General features: G+C 37.7%; 1 protein-coding gene across 1 annotated transcript in view; it reads right to left on the bottom strand.

Annotated features, from left to right (window-relative positions):
- GPR143 (G protein-coupled receptor 143) overlaps nt 1-17,846 on the bottom strand; it is a 56,518-nt gene that overhangs the window by 28,925 nt on the left and 9,747 nt on the right. Inside the window, exons 4-7 of the mRNA XM_021006259.2 lie at nt 8,938-9,030; nt 6,165-6,274; nt 4,459-4,567; nt 2,190-2,307 (exon numbers count right to left, since the gene is read on the bottom strand). Coding sequence (XP_020861918.1) covers nt 2,190-2,307; nt 4,459-4,567; nt 6,165-6,274; nt 8,938-9,030 — 430 coding nt within the window. The remainder of the gene's footprint in view (nt 1-2,189; nt 2,308-4,458; nt 4,568-6,164; nt 6,275-8,937; nt 9,031-17,846) is intronic.

The raw sequence follows: 17,846 nt of genomic DNA, 5'->3' as shown, positions 1-17,846 counted from the left end.
AGTGGGCCAGGACAAAACTTGTGTGACCCATTTTTGTGGGAGGAAGAAGATAAACCTTTGAAGAAGGTTAAGGAGTGCTAAGACATGTAGGAAGAGGAGCAGCAGAAAGTAGATTCACAGCATCTCTGAGTTGGAATTGATATTAGAAATTATTTGGTCTGTGCTACAACTGAATGTAAATCCCACTTAGGATATCCCTGAGAAGTGGCCACCTGGCTTGAAGGTCTCTTGTGAGGGTGCCTGATCACAAGACTGACCAAAAGCATTAATTATGCCTCTGGGGGCTTTAAACAGCTAAGCCCTAGGAACAAGTTGGAGATGTTTTTTTTTAATGTTTTTTTTAAAGAACTCTAATCTTTATTATTATTTTTCTTTTATTTATTTATTTATTGGGGGGCAATTGGGGTTAAGTGACTTGCCCAGGGTCACACAGCCAGTAAGTGTCAAGTGTTCGGTCTGAGGTCACATTGAACTCGGGTCCTCCTGACTTCAGGGTTGGTGCTCTATTCACTGCACCACCAAGCTGCCCCAACAAGTTGGAGTTTTATAGTTTGAGTCAGTGAAGGCAGGAGCCAGCAATTGGGGAAGAAGTTAGCTTTTTACCTCTTTGGGGAGAGAAGGGAATTTTCTCTTCTCCCATTAGCCACAGTATCTAGGAATGGAACTATTTGCCCACAGGGAGATACCTCATCCAGCAGTTGGAGGGTCTGTTCAACAGAGTCTAAAGCATAACTGAGGGAGATATACACAGTTCAGACAGATACAGAGAGCCAGTCACTCTCGCAGTACCAGAAGTGGCTTTGAGGTGTGCAGATTTGACTATTGATTCAAGAGAGAGCTATGCACAGCAAAGGAGAGTTGAGCTTTAGGGAAGAGAGAAAGGCTTCAGGACCCCAGAGTACTAGAGTTGAGACTTGCCTTGACCACGTGTATTTCCTATATGCCTCCCACTATCACTATACCCTAAGTTTGTGTATTTGTGAGAGAGTGCACCTGAGATTTATGTTGGCAACGTTTTGTAGCTATCATATGTACAACGCAGTCTTGGTAGACGGCTCTTGGCCACTGCTGAGAGCTAATTGTGCCTACTGGCTGATTGTTAATGGAAAGTCTCCTGACTTTTAAGAATAAGTACCTATGGGGTATCCTACTTGAACCCTTTTATAGCAGCCACTCTCTAGAGGGCCCAACCTAGCAGTGTGAAAGCAAATGAAGGGAACTAGCTTAGAGGAAGTACTATCTATATAAAAAATGGAAAGCCATCTTTGGAGTTGCCAAGCCACCCCAATTTGTGGAACTGCAACATTATTGCCCTTATCGAATGAGATAATATTTTTAAGATGCTTAGCAGAGTGCCTGGCACATAATAAGTGTTACGTAAATTCTTCATCCCTCTCCTCCAAATCTGAATGCAGATTTGGCAGATGTGGAGGCCTATAGCATCCCACTCTCTTCTCCCTGAGCTGCACAGAATAGCTTGTACTAAATCTCTTTTAGACACATAAGTCTTATTTATGGGCTTGCTTTTCTCCTCCCTATAAGGGACAAGGTTACAGAATAATCATTCATTTGGAAAAGAATTTGCCACCAAATGAAGGATGGACAATTGGTAGAAAACACTAATCAAGTCTCCCTTGCTCATTTTTAAATTCCTTCAGCTCAGGGAGACCTTTAAATTACTGTAGGAAGTAGCCCTGATTTGAATGCAAAAAACAAAGTCTAATAGACTATTTATTATTATAAACTGCTGTGAATATGTAATGCATTTTGATAAAGAAACTAGAAATTTATGTCCTTACTCTTTGTTGGCTTCTTTCAGCTTTTGTGTACTAGAGTTCTACACATAGAGTCAATTGAACAAAGCAGACGATGAAAACAATTTGAGTCCTAAATGTGAGCCTCCCAGCATCAGTAAGGCTGGGATTGTTTTAGAGCTGTTTTTAAAAATATGAGTCTCCCATGTTCAAATAAGGCATAAATATTTTTTAAAAGGACAGTTCCTCCAACCCAGATACAAATTTACAAATATACAAGTCATTTCTGAGTATCCGTTTCCTCCTCTATAAAATAAAGGGCTTAAATAAAATTACCTCTAGGGTTCTTTCAAGCTCTAAAGTCTACAATCTGTTGCTACGGTGGCCTCCCTGCCCTTTAGAAGTGCAAGAAAGATGAAAATCTGGTTGACCTACCATAGTAAACCACGTGATCAGGGTTGCATTTCTAACATTTTTCAAGGAGCTTCCATTGATATCTGGCTGTATTTCAAGGTAGAACAAAAGACTTTCATTGATGATATTCGGCAACCAGCTGTCAGGAGGATAAAAGTGCATAGTAAAAAGAACAAGAAACAAAATTAGTTTTTAATGATGAGGTCCTGTTATTAAAACAAAATTTATGGTGACAACAGTCAAGGAACTAGCTGTCTGTTTACTCTGGTTACTTGTAGCCAGCAGTGAAAATAAACAATATGTGTAAATGGCATTAGATCAAGAAATGTTAAGTTCTTTGACTCACACTAAAACAAAGAGAACAAAATCTAGTGAGCTTCCCTCTCCCAACATCCTTGTATTCCACACTTCCTCACAGTATAAAATTACCACATTATATGTAAAATTAGTTAGAATTTGCCTGGAATATGCTTTGCTTACTTCAAGAATCTGTGATTTCATCTGTGGAAGTGAAAAAGAGAGAAAGGAAGAGAGAGAAAGAGGGGATAGAGAAAGGGAAGAATGGGAAGGAAAGACGAGAAAGGGAGAGAAGGGAGAAAAGGGGGTAGAGTTGAAAATGCAATAGCATTTTAAGGTCTGCTTTTCAAAAAAATTTTTAAACTATTGCATTACTTGATTCTCATGATAACCCTAGGATGTAGGTATTACTGCTATTATTATACCCATTTTATAGATGGATAAATTGACTCAGAAAGGTTAATGACTTGATCATTGTCACAAAGGGGAATGGGGAAGGGAATAAATATTTATTAAACATCCACTATGTGCTGGGCACTGTAATAAGTGACAGAGGCTGCATTTGAACCCAGACCTTTGCTAAATCCAAATCCAGTGTTCTTTATACCTTAGAAGCAACCCTTCTATACATTAGCAAATAATCTTCATTGAATTGCTGTGGTTAAAAAAAAATCATTAGCTAGTTTAATGAGCCTGGAATAAGAAACCTCCTCAAATGTAGCTAGGCTGGTTCTCTGAAAAACAGGTAGGATCAAAGATCTAGAGCTACAGGGGACCTCAGACACCATCCAGTCCAACCCTCTAACTTTACAGATGAAGAAATTAAGGTCCAAGTAGTAACTTGGCCAAAGCTATTTAGGCAGTAAGTATCAGAGTTGGGATTTAAACCCAGGACCTCTGACTCTAAGCCCACTCTGTCACACTATCTCCCAAACTGTTAGCATTCCAGTACTGGGATTTTTTCCTATCTTGGTAGTTCCTGTTAGAGCTGTAGCTTCTCTGCCATAAAGAACCCAGAGTTCTATCCATTCCACCAAGAGGCATCAGAGCAGGGCTTTACAGGAGAGATTTTCTAGGGCAGCTAGAGGGGATAGGAGATTGAGGGCTGGACTTGCATGTTGCCATCAGCCATTTATTAGCCCACTGACCCTAGGCAAGTCACTTAATTTCTCACAGTTCTCAGTTTCCTCACCTACAAAATGGGGATAATTAATAGTATTGGAAGTTTATGGGTTATATAACCAAGACCAACATAATATCACTTAACTTGGTTTTAGAAATGTAACTGGTAGAGGATTTTAGTGGACTTTGGAAGAGTAAGCCAATTTTCATAAGAGTAAGAAAATTTATGCATCTGGTAGTGTCTAAACAAACCTCATTATGTCAGGTAAATTATTAATACTACAGATACCTGTGCTGTATCTGGAAGTATCATTTAACCACAGTGAAGAGCTTTCTGAAACCAATCTGTCTCCACATTGGTTTCAATTCTATTTTAAAGGGCACCTACTAAAGACCCTGTTACCATCTGCCCTTAGCTTAGCTGTGAGTCATCCCACCATGGCAAGTTACCAATGATAACTTGTCTCTCTCCTTAGATACAGAAATTCTAGCTGAGAGAAGAATATCATTTGGTGATTCTTTCAAGCCTTTTAAAAATGCTATAACCCAATGTTAACTCCAGTCACGGGGTGAAATACCGGATGCAGATGGTTGGGAAGTTGGGAAACTAAACTTGAGACTCCTTGTTTCATGGGCTTTACATATGCTTGAGTAAAACTGAATAGATTTCCAGAAGTTTGTGCATTGTGAACTTGCTTTCCTGTTCTCACTCCATTTCCTCAAAGGGCACCTCACACAAGTTTCAAAGATTTCCCTTCAAAAGACTTCTCTTTGAAACATCCAGGTCACAACTGGATCGAGCAAAATGGCGAGTTGCTTTCAAATCCTCCCTCCCCACTCCAGTGATAAAAATGTGTATAAGAGAGGTTACCAAATAATGAAGACCAGCATAATTTTGAAAAAACGAATTTGAATCACTGCTCCCAACCGCCTTTCATTCTCTGTGTAAATGCCTTGTCTTCCTTTGAGTAAAGATGCCACTGAAAAGAATAGAAGAGAACTATTTAAATGGTCTTGTTCATTATTAACAGAGATGGTACAATGATAGTGAAAGAGACAAAGCTAAATGTAACCCAAGGAGCTTTTAAATTATTCAGATGCAGAGTAGCTGGGGGGCAAGGCAGAAGACTGAGAAACTCCACCAGAATGTTAAAGCTAACTTCCCTGCAGGCCATTTGGAATATGACAAATGAATTATATTTAATATACCATGATCCAACACTGTACAAGGAAACCCTGAATTGAACCACAATTAAATCTATGCATGGCAGTTCTCCCTGTATTCACAATATCAACTTCTTACAATTAAAAATACCTGCTTCTTTAATATACTTCCTTTTCATGATGAAAGGAACAGTTCTAGTACCCTGTTTGAAGGTTGGGTGCTACTGCTAAAGAAAGATTCTGAATCCATCAGGTAAAAAGCTGCTAGTTGATTCCTAAACATTCAATTCCCTCTCACTATCACAAAAGCCCTGCATGAGAATTCTCTAGCTTCCTCATAGTGTGTAAGTCCAGTTTGAGCAGTCTGAAAAATACAGCACCAAATCTAGACAGGTTTTGCTACTGATAGAAATAGACAATAAAGGCAGGAAGATGGGGTAGAGAACAGTGACCCTGCCTAATTCACTCACCCTTTTGTTCTAACTCAAATTAATTTGCATATCAAACCAGAAAAGAACTTGGGAATTTCTAATCTCATCTCATCCTGGGACAAAGGACTGTGATCTGGGTATGAGGCACAGGATTGAGAAGAAAAGACAGTCTTAGCCTGGGGTCACTCTCTGAATCATTTTTGTTAGTAGTCTGTTTATGATTACAGAGTGAGTGGTCTCATCAGGTACATGTTTTCTAATCACTGCATCCTAGCTGACTGGAGCTGAGATATCTGGCCAGGGCCACTGAAGAGATGAATCTCATAAACTGGTACCAGGGGAGTATTACTTAGTGGAGACTGGCAGAGTGACACACACTGGAAAGCAGGCTGATGACATCAAAAGACATCAGCAATCCTGCAGTTTTAGAGCCATACACTCATGTACCCTGGCAATATGTGTCCTTAGGTGTGTGCCCCATGGGTAACCCCTATGAATTTCTACTTTTTCCATGGATTTGTATCTCTGTCATAGTATGCCGCAGTTCTAGGTGGAGGAAGGAGGGGAAGAAAGACTTAATTCATTGCTATTTTTCCTAAAGTAAATTTATTCATTGAATAAATGCCTTTGCTTTGATCCTGCCTTCTGAATGACTAGTAGATGTAAACACATTGGTGGGGTCTTGTGAACTATGATCTTGAATGGATATAAATCATTAGAACATCTTGGACTCAGGGCAGCTTCTCCAGATGTCCCACAAACTGTATTGCTATGTGACTGAAGACTTTTGTAGTTCATATTCATTTGCTAGCCCACATTCTCTTTTTATCGATAAGCTTTCTCCTATTTCATTATTCTTACACATACCATAAGTCCTTTACAAAACACTAGATTAAGAGATACATCTACTCCATTGTCTATATTAGGCATAAAATTTGTGGCTTCTGTTACCCACCTACCAGTGAAGCATCATCAACTTTACCTGCCATAACTGTCTTTTGGAACAGGATGGGATTGGCCAACAAAACTAACAGGAGCGGCACGTAAGTAGTCACATAATGGGGCACTGCATGCTCCAGGCCACTTTCACAACTAAGGGGAAAAAAAACAAAAGTTACTTGTTTTTTGATACCTGAAGCTTTGATTTTTTAGTAGTAGACTACTCAGCTGCGCAGAAAAGCTGATGAAAGTAAGTAGGAAAAATAGCAAATTTACTTCTGACTCACTCCAAAAGAAATAAGTCTCATTTATTTTGGCTACAAATATTAAATAAATCAGGGAGAAGAGCAGCATGTTTTCAGTTGTCACTTAAACAAGCGATCCCATATATTATAACCCTGGAAAGGAGTAAAAGAATCCTTCTGATTAGTTAACAATAAGGAAGGAAGGGATACATAGGAGCATGATGAGTTTTTCCACTGGACCCTTCAAAGGGAAGGAAAGAAAACACAATAAATAAATGGATTAATTCACAAAATAAGTTTTTCATATTTCAAATGAGAATCATTCTGACCATCCTGACTAGTAAGTAATGGTTATTTCCAAGGAAACATGTCATGAAAATAAAAGACATAGCACTTGGTGATCACTGCAAAGCCACAGGTATATACATATACATACATACATATATATGTATATATAGATATGTTTCTACATATACATATATAGATATACATGTATCAGCAAGATAGCCCAATAAAGTAAAAGGTAAAAGGATTACTTGAAAGAAGAGAGAAGAAATGAAGAAAGGAGGGCAAGAAGAACAATAGACTTAGTCACCATGTCTCAGCAGCCTAGTGAATGCACTCTTGCTAGCCCCTTCTCTCATTGGTGAGTTCTTTCTGGAACCATTTCCATTTTGGGGACAGGTTCCAGACTATCTACCTATAATTTTCCAGACTTAGCCACCATGTCACCATGGAGATTATTCCTTTTCCCCTCCAGGAACACAAAAACTTTGGAAGACCTACCCAAGAACTCAGTGGCTACAAAATCAAGCCAAGAGAAACACACAGATGTATGACCAATGATAAGATATAACTGCAACCTCTTTCTACCCCTTTCCCTCACCCAAAGAAGAAGCTAGAGTTCTAATATATGGGTCAATAATCACATGCCAGGCAGTGTTGCAGTCTAGGGCACTGGGAACCCTGAAATTCAAGGGCAAAAGGCATGGGTCTGCCCCAAAAGAATTCTACCACTCAAGCCTTCTTTTGGTCAGAGACAAGGTTTATTGTATCCCAACAGAAGTGGGCAGGATTTTAAGAATCTGCACACTTGGTAAACAAGACTGACTTTTTTCATAATGAAAAAGATTGTGGGAAGACTTGGATGGGATCAAGGGTAGCCAATAGCCTGGGGCAACCCTGAAGTAACAGAGAAGGGGTCTAGTTGGGATTAAGGGTAGGAGATAGGCTGGTCTGGTCTGGAGGTAACAGACAATGATGGTCTGGTCTGGGTCAGATGTAACAGAGAATTGAAGATTGGGGCTGAGTCAGAGCCACAATGAAAGGACAGTTGAAAGGATTATTGAGTATCCCTGTATGGGAAGGCTCAGGAGCTGGGTTGCATTTTGGGGGTCCAGGTCCCGTACCCCATCAGGAAAATGAAGCATACAATAAGGAAGTCACCTGCCCCAGGTGGCAAAAGCTGAATAGAATTTATCTCTGCCTTATATGCTCACATCTTGGTGAGATTTTAGGGTTTTGACTAAAATGTGCCCAGGACATGTTACAGTGCACTACTACTTAAAGGGGAACCATTATTATCCAAACCTGGTCTTACAGCTCTGGGGAGTCAACCTCTACTCAAGCCCCTAAGGAGAACAGAACTGCATAGAGCCACAGGGAAGTCTTAAGGCTCCTCGTATGGCCACCTATAAAGTCTTCTTTTTTGTATTTAAATCTCTTCGTTACCTGGTGACTTCCTACCTTTCATGTCCTCTTACACCTTCCATGAACTCTATGATCCAGCTCGTAGGTCCTCAGACATGATACCTGATGTCCTGTCTCCTATGTCTTTGTCTAGAATGGCTATTTCCCTGACTTTCTGCAAGATTTAACTCAAAGCCCACTTTCTACAAGAAGTGTTTCTGGTTACTCAAGTTGCTAATGCAACGTAACTTCAAGTTGCTAAGTTCCTTTTCAGAGTACCTTCCATAAATTCTGTATACATCTTATCTGTGCCTGGTTATTTACATGTTTTCTCTCCCATTAGAATATGGGCTTCTTGAAGACAGGGACTATTTTTGCCCTTCTTTGTCTTATCAGAAGTTAGCACAGTGCATGGTAGATAATAAGGTTTAATAAATGCTATTTGACTGACTGACGGTTCTGGACAGCATGGGTACATCATAAGTATGACCACCTGTACTGCAGAGGGGCTCCCAACAGTAGCTTCTGTATTTGCTCTGAGTAGTGATAGTCCTAGAATAGGGGTGGGGAACCTGTGGCCTCAAGGTCCTCAAGTGTGGAACCTTTTTGGATTCATTCAAAGGGCCACACTTGAGGACCTAGAATGCCACATGTGGCCTTGAGGTCACAGGTTCCCCATCCCTGCCCTAGAATGATCCCATATGTTTGGGTAAATATAAGCTTTAAACTGATTTTCTAATTTTTATCTCTTTATTTCTAAATTTTATCTTGTTCTGCTTCATATCTTACTGATTTTACATTTCTATTTTCACTCATTCATTTCCTAAATAAATAAATCCTCTACCTGGACCACCACCAAGTTGCAATAAATGAATATCTTACCTGAAGACCGAAGGGTAGTAAAGCATAGTAATGCCCTCTATGCAAAGAAGGATTGCCAGGCCCCATGCCATTACATGGTAGAGCAGAATAGTACTAGAAGGAAAATGAGAAAGCGAAATTTAGACACACATTGAAATAATGCTGTGACACTTTGAAAGAAGCCATACTGAAATGTTCAGAAAAATGCCTAGTGAATAGACCCTCTACAAATATTTCATCTGTTCTTGGGGAAACAGTTAATTTAAAACAAACTTTGACCTAACCCTGAGAAGCAGTGTGGTATAGAAGAAAAAGAGATGGCTGTAGACAGTCAAGAAAATCCGAGTTCAAATCTCATTTCGGCACAGACTGTTTGACCCTGGGTAAATCATTTAATTTCTCAATGTCTTGGGTAAGTAACTCTCTATGACTATAAATTGCAGAGCAGTAACTACCATCATGGTAGAGGAAATTTCCTCAATGAGAGATCTCTATTCCAAAAAAAACAAAAAAAACCCACACCACAGGTCAGCTTCCCTCAAACCACAAACAAAACCTGGCTCAATCATTCATGCTTCTGTAAAACACTGCAAATGTTTTGCCAGAAGAACACTTTATATAACAACAATATTATAAAAATTAAAAATTTTGAAGACTAACAGCACAGTTTCATGCTTGATGTCATCCTCTGCTCTGACTACTAAACTCCCTGGCTTCCTTTAAGTCCCAACTAAAATCTCATCTCCTACAGGAAGTCTTTCTCTCTTAATTCAAGTACCTTCCTTTAGCTAATTATCTCGTATTTATCCTGTATATTTATTTGTAAGTTGCCTCCCCCCAACTCTACCCTACCCTGCCCTTCCATTAGATTGTAAGTGCTTTGAGGGCAGGCACTGTTTTTTTGCTTCTTTTTTGATCCCCGGACTTGGCCCGGTGCCTGGCACCCAGTGTGCGCTTAATAAATCTTTATTGATTGATTACATGTATTCGTTACATGGAATTTCTTTTTCTTTTCAAATGGGGTAGAGGGTGAAAGGGAGAAAAAACAGATTTCTATTACTTGTTTAAAAAACAGAGATGTAGGGGTTGCTACAGATGGGGAATGCTACTTTCGTATGAGGTCACTTTTTAGTTTTTCTTAACAGCATTATTTCATTACCAGAAGAATCTCTACCACTTCATTAGAAACTTGAGTAAAGCAATTGGTCGGTTGCTGTCCTTCATTCTCCAAGAGGACCAAAATGACACCACTATGTTAGAGTCAAGTTACAGTGTGTCTGACTATGGCGGATCAGATCAACGTGAGCTCGGAATGCTCTACCACAGGTCAGGCACAAATGGTCCATGTGAATATTTGGGGTGGATTCTCTCCATTTGTACACCTCTCCTTTCTTTTGAGCTACTTCAATTCTGCTTTGCTCATACAGCACAGTGCCTTCTTTGATGAGGGCACTCCATGCTGGTGTGGTCCTCTGCCAGAGTCTCCCATGTCATGCAATCAATTCCAAAGTTCTTCAGAGAAACCTTGAGAGTGTCCTAGTATCACTTCTTCTAACCACCATGTGAGCACTTGCCTTGTGTGAGTTCTTGTCTTTTAGGCAAAGCAGTAGTGAGGAAGGGGAGAAGAGGGGGGAGAAGAGGAAGGGAAGAAGGAAGATATAAAGGGGATTGGAGATGTAGAAAAGAAATAAAGAAGGAGCTCAAGGTGAATTGGTCTCTATTTTCTCAATAATTTATGGAGGTGAGATCTTTTGTCGAGAGGGTTGGGGCAGGGAAGTATAAGAAACCTAGGGAGAAAACAGAGTTTAGAACTATCACTGCTGGCAGTGGAACAGTCAATTGAGGAGGAGAAAAGGGATTGCCTTAGTGTAAGGAAGGTCCAGTTGAGATCAGATAACATAAACTTGTAGTGGACCCTGTCAGTTTTAATCAGCTCCAAAATGTGAGTAGGAGTGTGGGAACACTCTAAGGTTGAGGTTTGACAAGGGTATATAGGATTAAATAGTATAGGATGGTATAAGGTTGACTACAGGGTCAAGATTAGAAAATGAGAAGAATGAAGCTTGAGCAGGGGTGAAGTCTTTTATAGCCAGACTCCTAGAAAGGGTTGTGGCTTTTGTTAGCTCCATTTTTTCCAATGACTTCTCAGTCTCATTCAGCTGGCTTCCCTATAATATACAAACTGTGACATCTTTCAACTACTAAACCCCATGGCCTTGCCTCAGACCACATTTTTACCCTTTCAGATTCTATTAACACTGTCAACCACTCCTTCCTCCTTCATACTCTTTCCTCCCAAGACTTTTGTTCCCTCTTGCTTGTCCTCCTACATGTAAAACTATTCCTTCTCCATCACCTTTCCTGAATCCTCCTCTTCTTCCTTCTCCTCCTCCTCCCACCACCTAAGGGTGACTAGTTTTCTAGCTTCTGTTCTAGACCCTCTTCTTTTAGCTTATTGTCAATTCTAACTCCAAAAATCTTTCACAACTGTCTCCTTCTCTTTATTGACACAACTGCTCCCCTAATTCATGTCTCATCATCTCTAAGCATTTGCAATAGCCTTCTAATTTGTCTTCCTGCCACCAGTCTCCCTCCTGTCCAATCTAATCCATAGTAATTGATAATACTAAAGTACAGATCTGATTCTATCAACCACTTATTCAAAAACACAAACTCCAGCCTGGCATTTAAAGCCCTTCACAATCAACCCAGCCTGCTAGTGTCTCATTTCATTTTATTGACCTTCACATATTCTTCTTTCTAGTCAGGCAAGTTTTCTAGCTCTTGCTAAACTCAAAATTATGGCCTTTGCACGTCTAGAATGTAATCCTTCTTACCTCTACCTTGGAGAATTCCTGTTATTTCAAAGCCAACTCCATGTCACATTATGTTTTGAAATTACTTTGAATTTTGAAATTACTCTTAAATTAATTTGTATAACTTTGCATATAACTTTGTATTTACTTAATTGTGTACACATTTTATACTTTCCCTCTTACCCTTGCCAGAATATAAGCTTCTGGAGGGAAGAAACTTTGGTTTTTTGTTTTTTTGTCATTGTATGTTCAATACCAAGAACAGTGCCTTACAAACAGCAGGTGCTTAATAAATTTGCTTTAAGTTCACTTAAATTTCTGATCCCCAGTCTAGGACACTATCCATTGTGCTATACTACCTTTCACTAGTGGTATCAGAGGACAAAAATTTTAAAAGACCTTTCTTTGATTTAGCCTGGTTTATTCTCCCTATGGGTCCTTGATGCTTATCCTTAAGAAATCAAAGCCATTCTGGAACTCCAAAAGGTTCTGAAGTTGGAATTGAGATGACCAATAGTATGGCTGCACTATTTGTATAGGTGATAATAAGATTTCGCAATGTTTGGGACTCTAATAAGGGGCTAGTCTTCTTTTTTGTTATTCAATATTCTATTTTTATCTTTGTATCTCTGGAACACAGTGCACAGTGATGGCCACATTGTAGGTGTTTAATAAATGGTTGTTAATTAATTAGTTACTACTTAAAGAAGGAAATTTGTGGTTATCAGAAGAAGTTTTAAGTTATTTACTGTGCAACAATTCCATTTCCCCCACTAGTTTCTCAAAGTTAACTGAGCATATGGCCCAATGTAACTTCTGTGTACATAAATGAATGCTGAAGACTCAAGCACACTTAGAACTTGGTGGAGATTTTTTGAGGATATTTTTTCCCTTCCCCACATTAAAATATAGAACTTCTGTCTAGGCTTCTATCACATCTCCTGGCAGAGGTCCTAGGTTCCAGCAGATTCTTTTGGCAAATATTAGATACTCCACCTAATCAGAGCTTTAAAATTCTTAGGAACTCCAACTAAAACTGGGTGGATTAACGGAAAAATCAAGGGTTTTTCGCATTGAAAGGGCACTAGAGCATTCAAATGCAAAGGGAAAAAAACAAAGGCAAGAAACAAAAACCACACCCTAATGAACATTAAACACTCCAACATTATTTAAACTTGTCTTCTCTTATCGATGGAATGCATAAATGTTTCGTATCTTCACAATCCATGGATACATGCCATTGCTCTTTCCCTTCATTTACTTCACATACCATTTTTTACCATTCATACTTGTTTCTTGTAGCTACGTTAAATTTTGTCACACTTGTCTACCAAGTTTTCTCTTGGAATCTTTGCCTAGGGAGTACTACTGTCTCTGCTTCTGGGCCTATGCCGTAACTTTTGTAAGCCTCTCTGGTTGTTTCTAATACTTTATTCCTATAAGTAGCAGAAATGGACTTAAGAGAATTAAAGCCCTCTTATGATTGACAGTTTTGTAGTCAATTTGAGGAAAGGCAACAAGGAATCATTTCAAGATATTTTCTCCTACCATACTATAAACTTTTCCTGGAAAAGCAGTTTCCTCAATACTCTTTTAACTTGAAAACAGGTTAGTATTTTAGTTCTTCCTTTTTATTTTCCAGAGTCAATGGACTTTGTTGGAAACTGGAGAAGGAAATAAAGTATTTATCCTGAGTGAGCTGGATTAGCCTTTGGTAGTCTTTCCATCTTGGTTCTTAAACCTCTGGTTCAGAAGCTAGAAACTTCTACAGTATTAAAAGGATACACTTTGTTCCTTCCTATGTCCACCACCCAGAGAATTAGGCTGGTGAGGTGTTGGCTGAGAAATGTTTTTATGTCAATCTTGTCCCCCTTTCCCTAGGAGACTTCCCAGCATTCTAAAAACACTTGTTTTCTTCCTGCTGCCCCATCACTCACTAAGATGAGAAGAGGTGCTACCTGGAAGAAGACCCAGCAGAACTTTTTTCTTATATATCTCACCCTACTTCATTAGGATCACATCTATGCCATTTGTTTACATCAAATTTTAATTAAATATTGAACATCTGTTTTGCTCTTTTTTGGGGGGGGAGGGTGTTGGTAGTGTTTCCATCTGAAGTATTATTGGTTTTGTCCATTTTGTGAAGAACTCAAAAAAAAAAAAAGAAAAAGTAACACCACTATCGATAATATGTTATTTAGCAGTACATCACATGTACATATGATGCTAAGCAAGTACAATGCAGACTGATGATGTTACAATATTCAATCAGTTCAAATACATCACATTAATTTAATTTTATCTCATTAAATTCAAATAGGTATCATTATATACTTCACATTAAAAATGAATTATACAATATTTGGATTCAAATTAATTTCAACCTCACTGTAATTTATAGATCCAGTGCCATACAAAACAAATTATCAAATAATTACTTCAGAGAATTAGGAAAAATTAATAAAATCCATCTAAAGAAACAAAAGTTCAAGAATTCTCAAGGGAAATAATGGAAAAAAGTGGAAAAAAAGGACGCCTAGAAGTTCTACACCTCAAACTTTATGGGAAAGCAGTAATCACTAAAACTATCTGCTACTGGTGAAATAAAAAGAGAAAAATTAACCCATCCAACAGGTTAATTACATAAGAAGCAGTAGCAGCTGAATATACTAACCCGATTTTTAATAAACCTAAGCTCCAAATGCTGGAGTCACAAATTATTCATTGACCAAAAATGCAAGGAAAACTGGAATGCAGTTAGATAGAAGTTAGATTTAGAATTACATCTCCTACCCCATATCACAATAAATTCCAAATGGACAAAGGATTTAAACATAAAAGGTCAAATCACAAACCAGAGAATGAGGGAAGAGAACACCTATCTCAATTATAAATAAGGGGAACGGTTCTTGACGGAATAAAATGGATTCACAGAAGGTAAAAGATACTTTTTAATACTTAAGATTAAAAAGGTTTTATAGAAACAAAAACAATGCAATAATAATTAGAAAGGAAACAGTGAACTTGGGAAAAAATCTTTGCAGCAAATTTCTCTGATAAAAGTTTAGAATCTAATATATTTAAGAAGCTAAATATATTTAGGGACAGCTAGGTGGCACAGTGGATAGAACACCGGGCTTGGAATCAGGAAAACTCTTCCTGAGTTCAAATCTGGTCTCAAAAACTTACTAGCTGTGTGACCCTGGGCAAGTCACTCAACCCTGTTTGCCTCAGTTTCATGTGTAAAATGAACTGGAGAAGGAAATGGCAAACCATTTCAGTATCTTTGCCATGAAGAGTTGGGTGTGACTGAAATGATTGAACAGCATATATAGGAAATTAATGCAAACATATAACAACAAGAGCCATCCAACAATTGAAAAATGGTCAATGGGTCTCAACAGGAAGTTCTCAAAAGAAACAGAAACTACCATGAAATATCCATGAAAAAAAATGCTTCAAATCACTAAAAATAAAAGAAGTGCAAAAAATATTGATAACAGCCCTTTTTGTGGTGACAAAATATTGGAAATTGAGGGGATACCTATAAGTTGGAGAATGGTTAAAGAAGTTGTGGTATATGAATGTAATGGAATACTTCTGTGTACTAAGAAATGATGAGCGTGCAGATTATAGAAAGACTTGTACAAACTGAAGCAAAATAAAATGAGCAGAACCAGAAAAACATTTGTACACAGTAACAGCAACTTTGTGCAATGATCAACTATGAATGACTTAGCTGTTCTCAGCAATACAATGATCCAAGACAATTACAAAGGATTCATGATGGAAAATGCTATCCACATCCAGATGAAGAACTAATGGACTCTGAATGCAGATTGAAGCATACTTTTTTCATTTATTTTATTTTTTTGTGGTTTTTTTTCCTTTTGGTCTGTTTCTTCTTTCACAACTGTGACTAATATGGAAATATGTTTTACATGATTGTACATATATAACCTATGTCAAATTGCTTACCATTTTAGAAAAGGAGAGTGGAGGGAGGAAAAGGAGGGAGAAAAATTTGGAACTCAAAATCTTGTAAAAATAAATGCTAAAAATTGTCTTTACATTTAATTGGGGAAATTAAATATTATTAAACAATTAAAAATAAAGTAAGTGAAAATTTAAAACAACTCTAAGATTCATACCCTTATTATGGGTATGATCTAAGGATCATACCCTCAGATAAGCAAAGATAGCAAAAAAAGAATAGGAAAAATTTTGGTGAGGACACACACTAAAATATAGTGGTAGAATTGTAATTTCATTGAACCATTATGGAAAATTTGGAACTAGATCCCCAAAATCAGCAAATTGTATATATCTTGTGAATATGATCAATACTACCACTAGACTTAAATCTCAAAAAGAAGAAAGAGGAAAAGGACCCACATGAACAAAAATATCTATAGCAGAACTTTTTATTGTAGCAAAGAACCAGAGATAAAATCAGAAATAGAAACAAAGTCATTCCCCATAAATTGAGGAAGGAATGAACAAATTATAGTATAGGAATGCAACAAAATATTACTGTGAAAGGGATAGATTCTGGAAACTTAGAGGACTTACTTGACACTGATACATAAGAGGACTGATACTTAGGTCAAGTGGGGAAAACCAGAAAAACAATGATTGTAACATTGAAAAGGAAAACAACTGTGAAAAACAATTATGAACAGCGCAATTATCAACTACTACTCTAGAATACCAACAATGATTCATATTTCCTCCATCTAGACAGATAGATGTTGGACTAGAGATACAGAGTGAGTCATTTTCAGGCATGATCAACATGTAGATTTTTTTTTTCCTTCTGATGCTACTTATTATTACAAGAGAGGCCTTTTATTCGGGGAATGGGAGTGGAAGATTCATTGGGAGGATTTAGTGAGTAATACAAATAAAGAAGAAAAAAAAAGACCATCAATAAAACTAAAAAACACAGAAAAGAACAGAGGGAGGTTCAGTGGAAGACACAGATAAATAGAGTTATGTTGGCAATAGAGAATTATGGTGTCATAATCCTCTTCTGTTCTTTGTACATGGAAATGTTCATATGTGTTAACGTTAATCAAACATGAAAGGAAAAGAAAAAATGTTTTATTTTAAAGAAGACACCCTGTGTCAGAACAACAGTAACCAAAAAGATCAATGTCTGTGTTAGACTATCCTACCAAACCAAAATGCCCAGAAATTCCATGTGTAGTAGCTATATTTACATAATCCAACTTTAGCTAAGGATTAAGGCCTAAACTCCAACAACAGAACTGAACCCTTTGGTGAATATTGTTGCAGCTAAGAATACAATCCATTTACTCCACAATTTTGCAGTTTGAACATTCCAGTTTTGTAACAGTTCTTTGGATCATGTCATTTGCAGGTTTCTTTTAGTCTTATTTTTTCTTTTAATTTTCCTTTTTAAGGAATTTTAATTCTACAATTGGAGAAGGGTTTTCTAGGGACCAAGTGTCCTTTTGTTACTTTTGAAATGTCTCCACTAAAGTCTTATTCTGATACTTCAAAGTATTGAAAGGTTTCATGTGGGTTCATTGATACTCTGAATTTCATTCATCTGAGGATCAGACTAAGTACTCAGAGTTTTATGCCAGAATACTGGCAACTAGATGACGTACCTACCTCTAGACACCAGTTTTTTTGGCTATCACTACCCACTTAGAGAGGGTTACAACTTGTGCCCATAGAGGGAATGTGAAACAAGCAATGTAAACAATGATCAGAATGTATTTATAAATACTCTACATGGACCAACTGCAGTATTGTTGAAATATCCTAAACATCCTTAACTGGAATTTTAATTTTTAGACTTAATTTTGTCTTAAAGTACTATTTTTAGAATTAGTATGTAAAAGCCTTTTGTGTATTGCTTATACCCTCTCTGAAAAACAACAACAAAAGTACTAAAGACATAGAGCTGGGAAGGTATTCAGAGGCCATCTAGTCCACATTCTCCTTTTGCAAATGAAAAAACTAAGCCCAAAGAGATTAAGTGACCTCTAATATGACCTATGATTTTTGTCTCAGATTATTCTTGCAGAGATGGGTCCACGGATATGACACATTGCATATATTGTCAGATTTTTTTCAGTGTAT

The sequence above is a fragment of the Phascolarctos cinereus genome, unplaced genomic scaffold (genome assembly GCF_003287225.1).
Source record: "Phascolarctos cinereus isolate Bilbo 61053 unplaced genomic scaffold, phaCin_HiC Scaffold_726;HRSCAF=1367, whole genome shotgun sequence".
Taxonomy (NCBI): domain Eukaryota; kingdom Metazoa; phylum Chordata; class Mammalia; order Diprotodontia; family Phascolarctidae; genus Phascolarctos; species Phascolarctos cinereus.
Note: the sequence above shows the minus strand (reverse complement) of the source record. Positions and strands in the feature narration are given on the sequence as shown.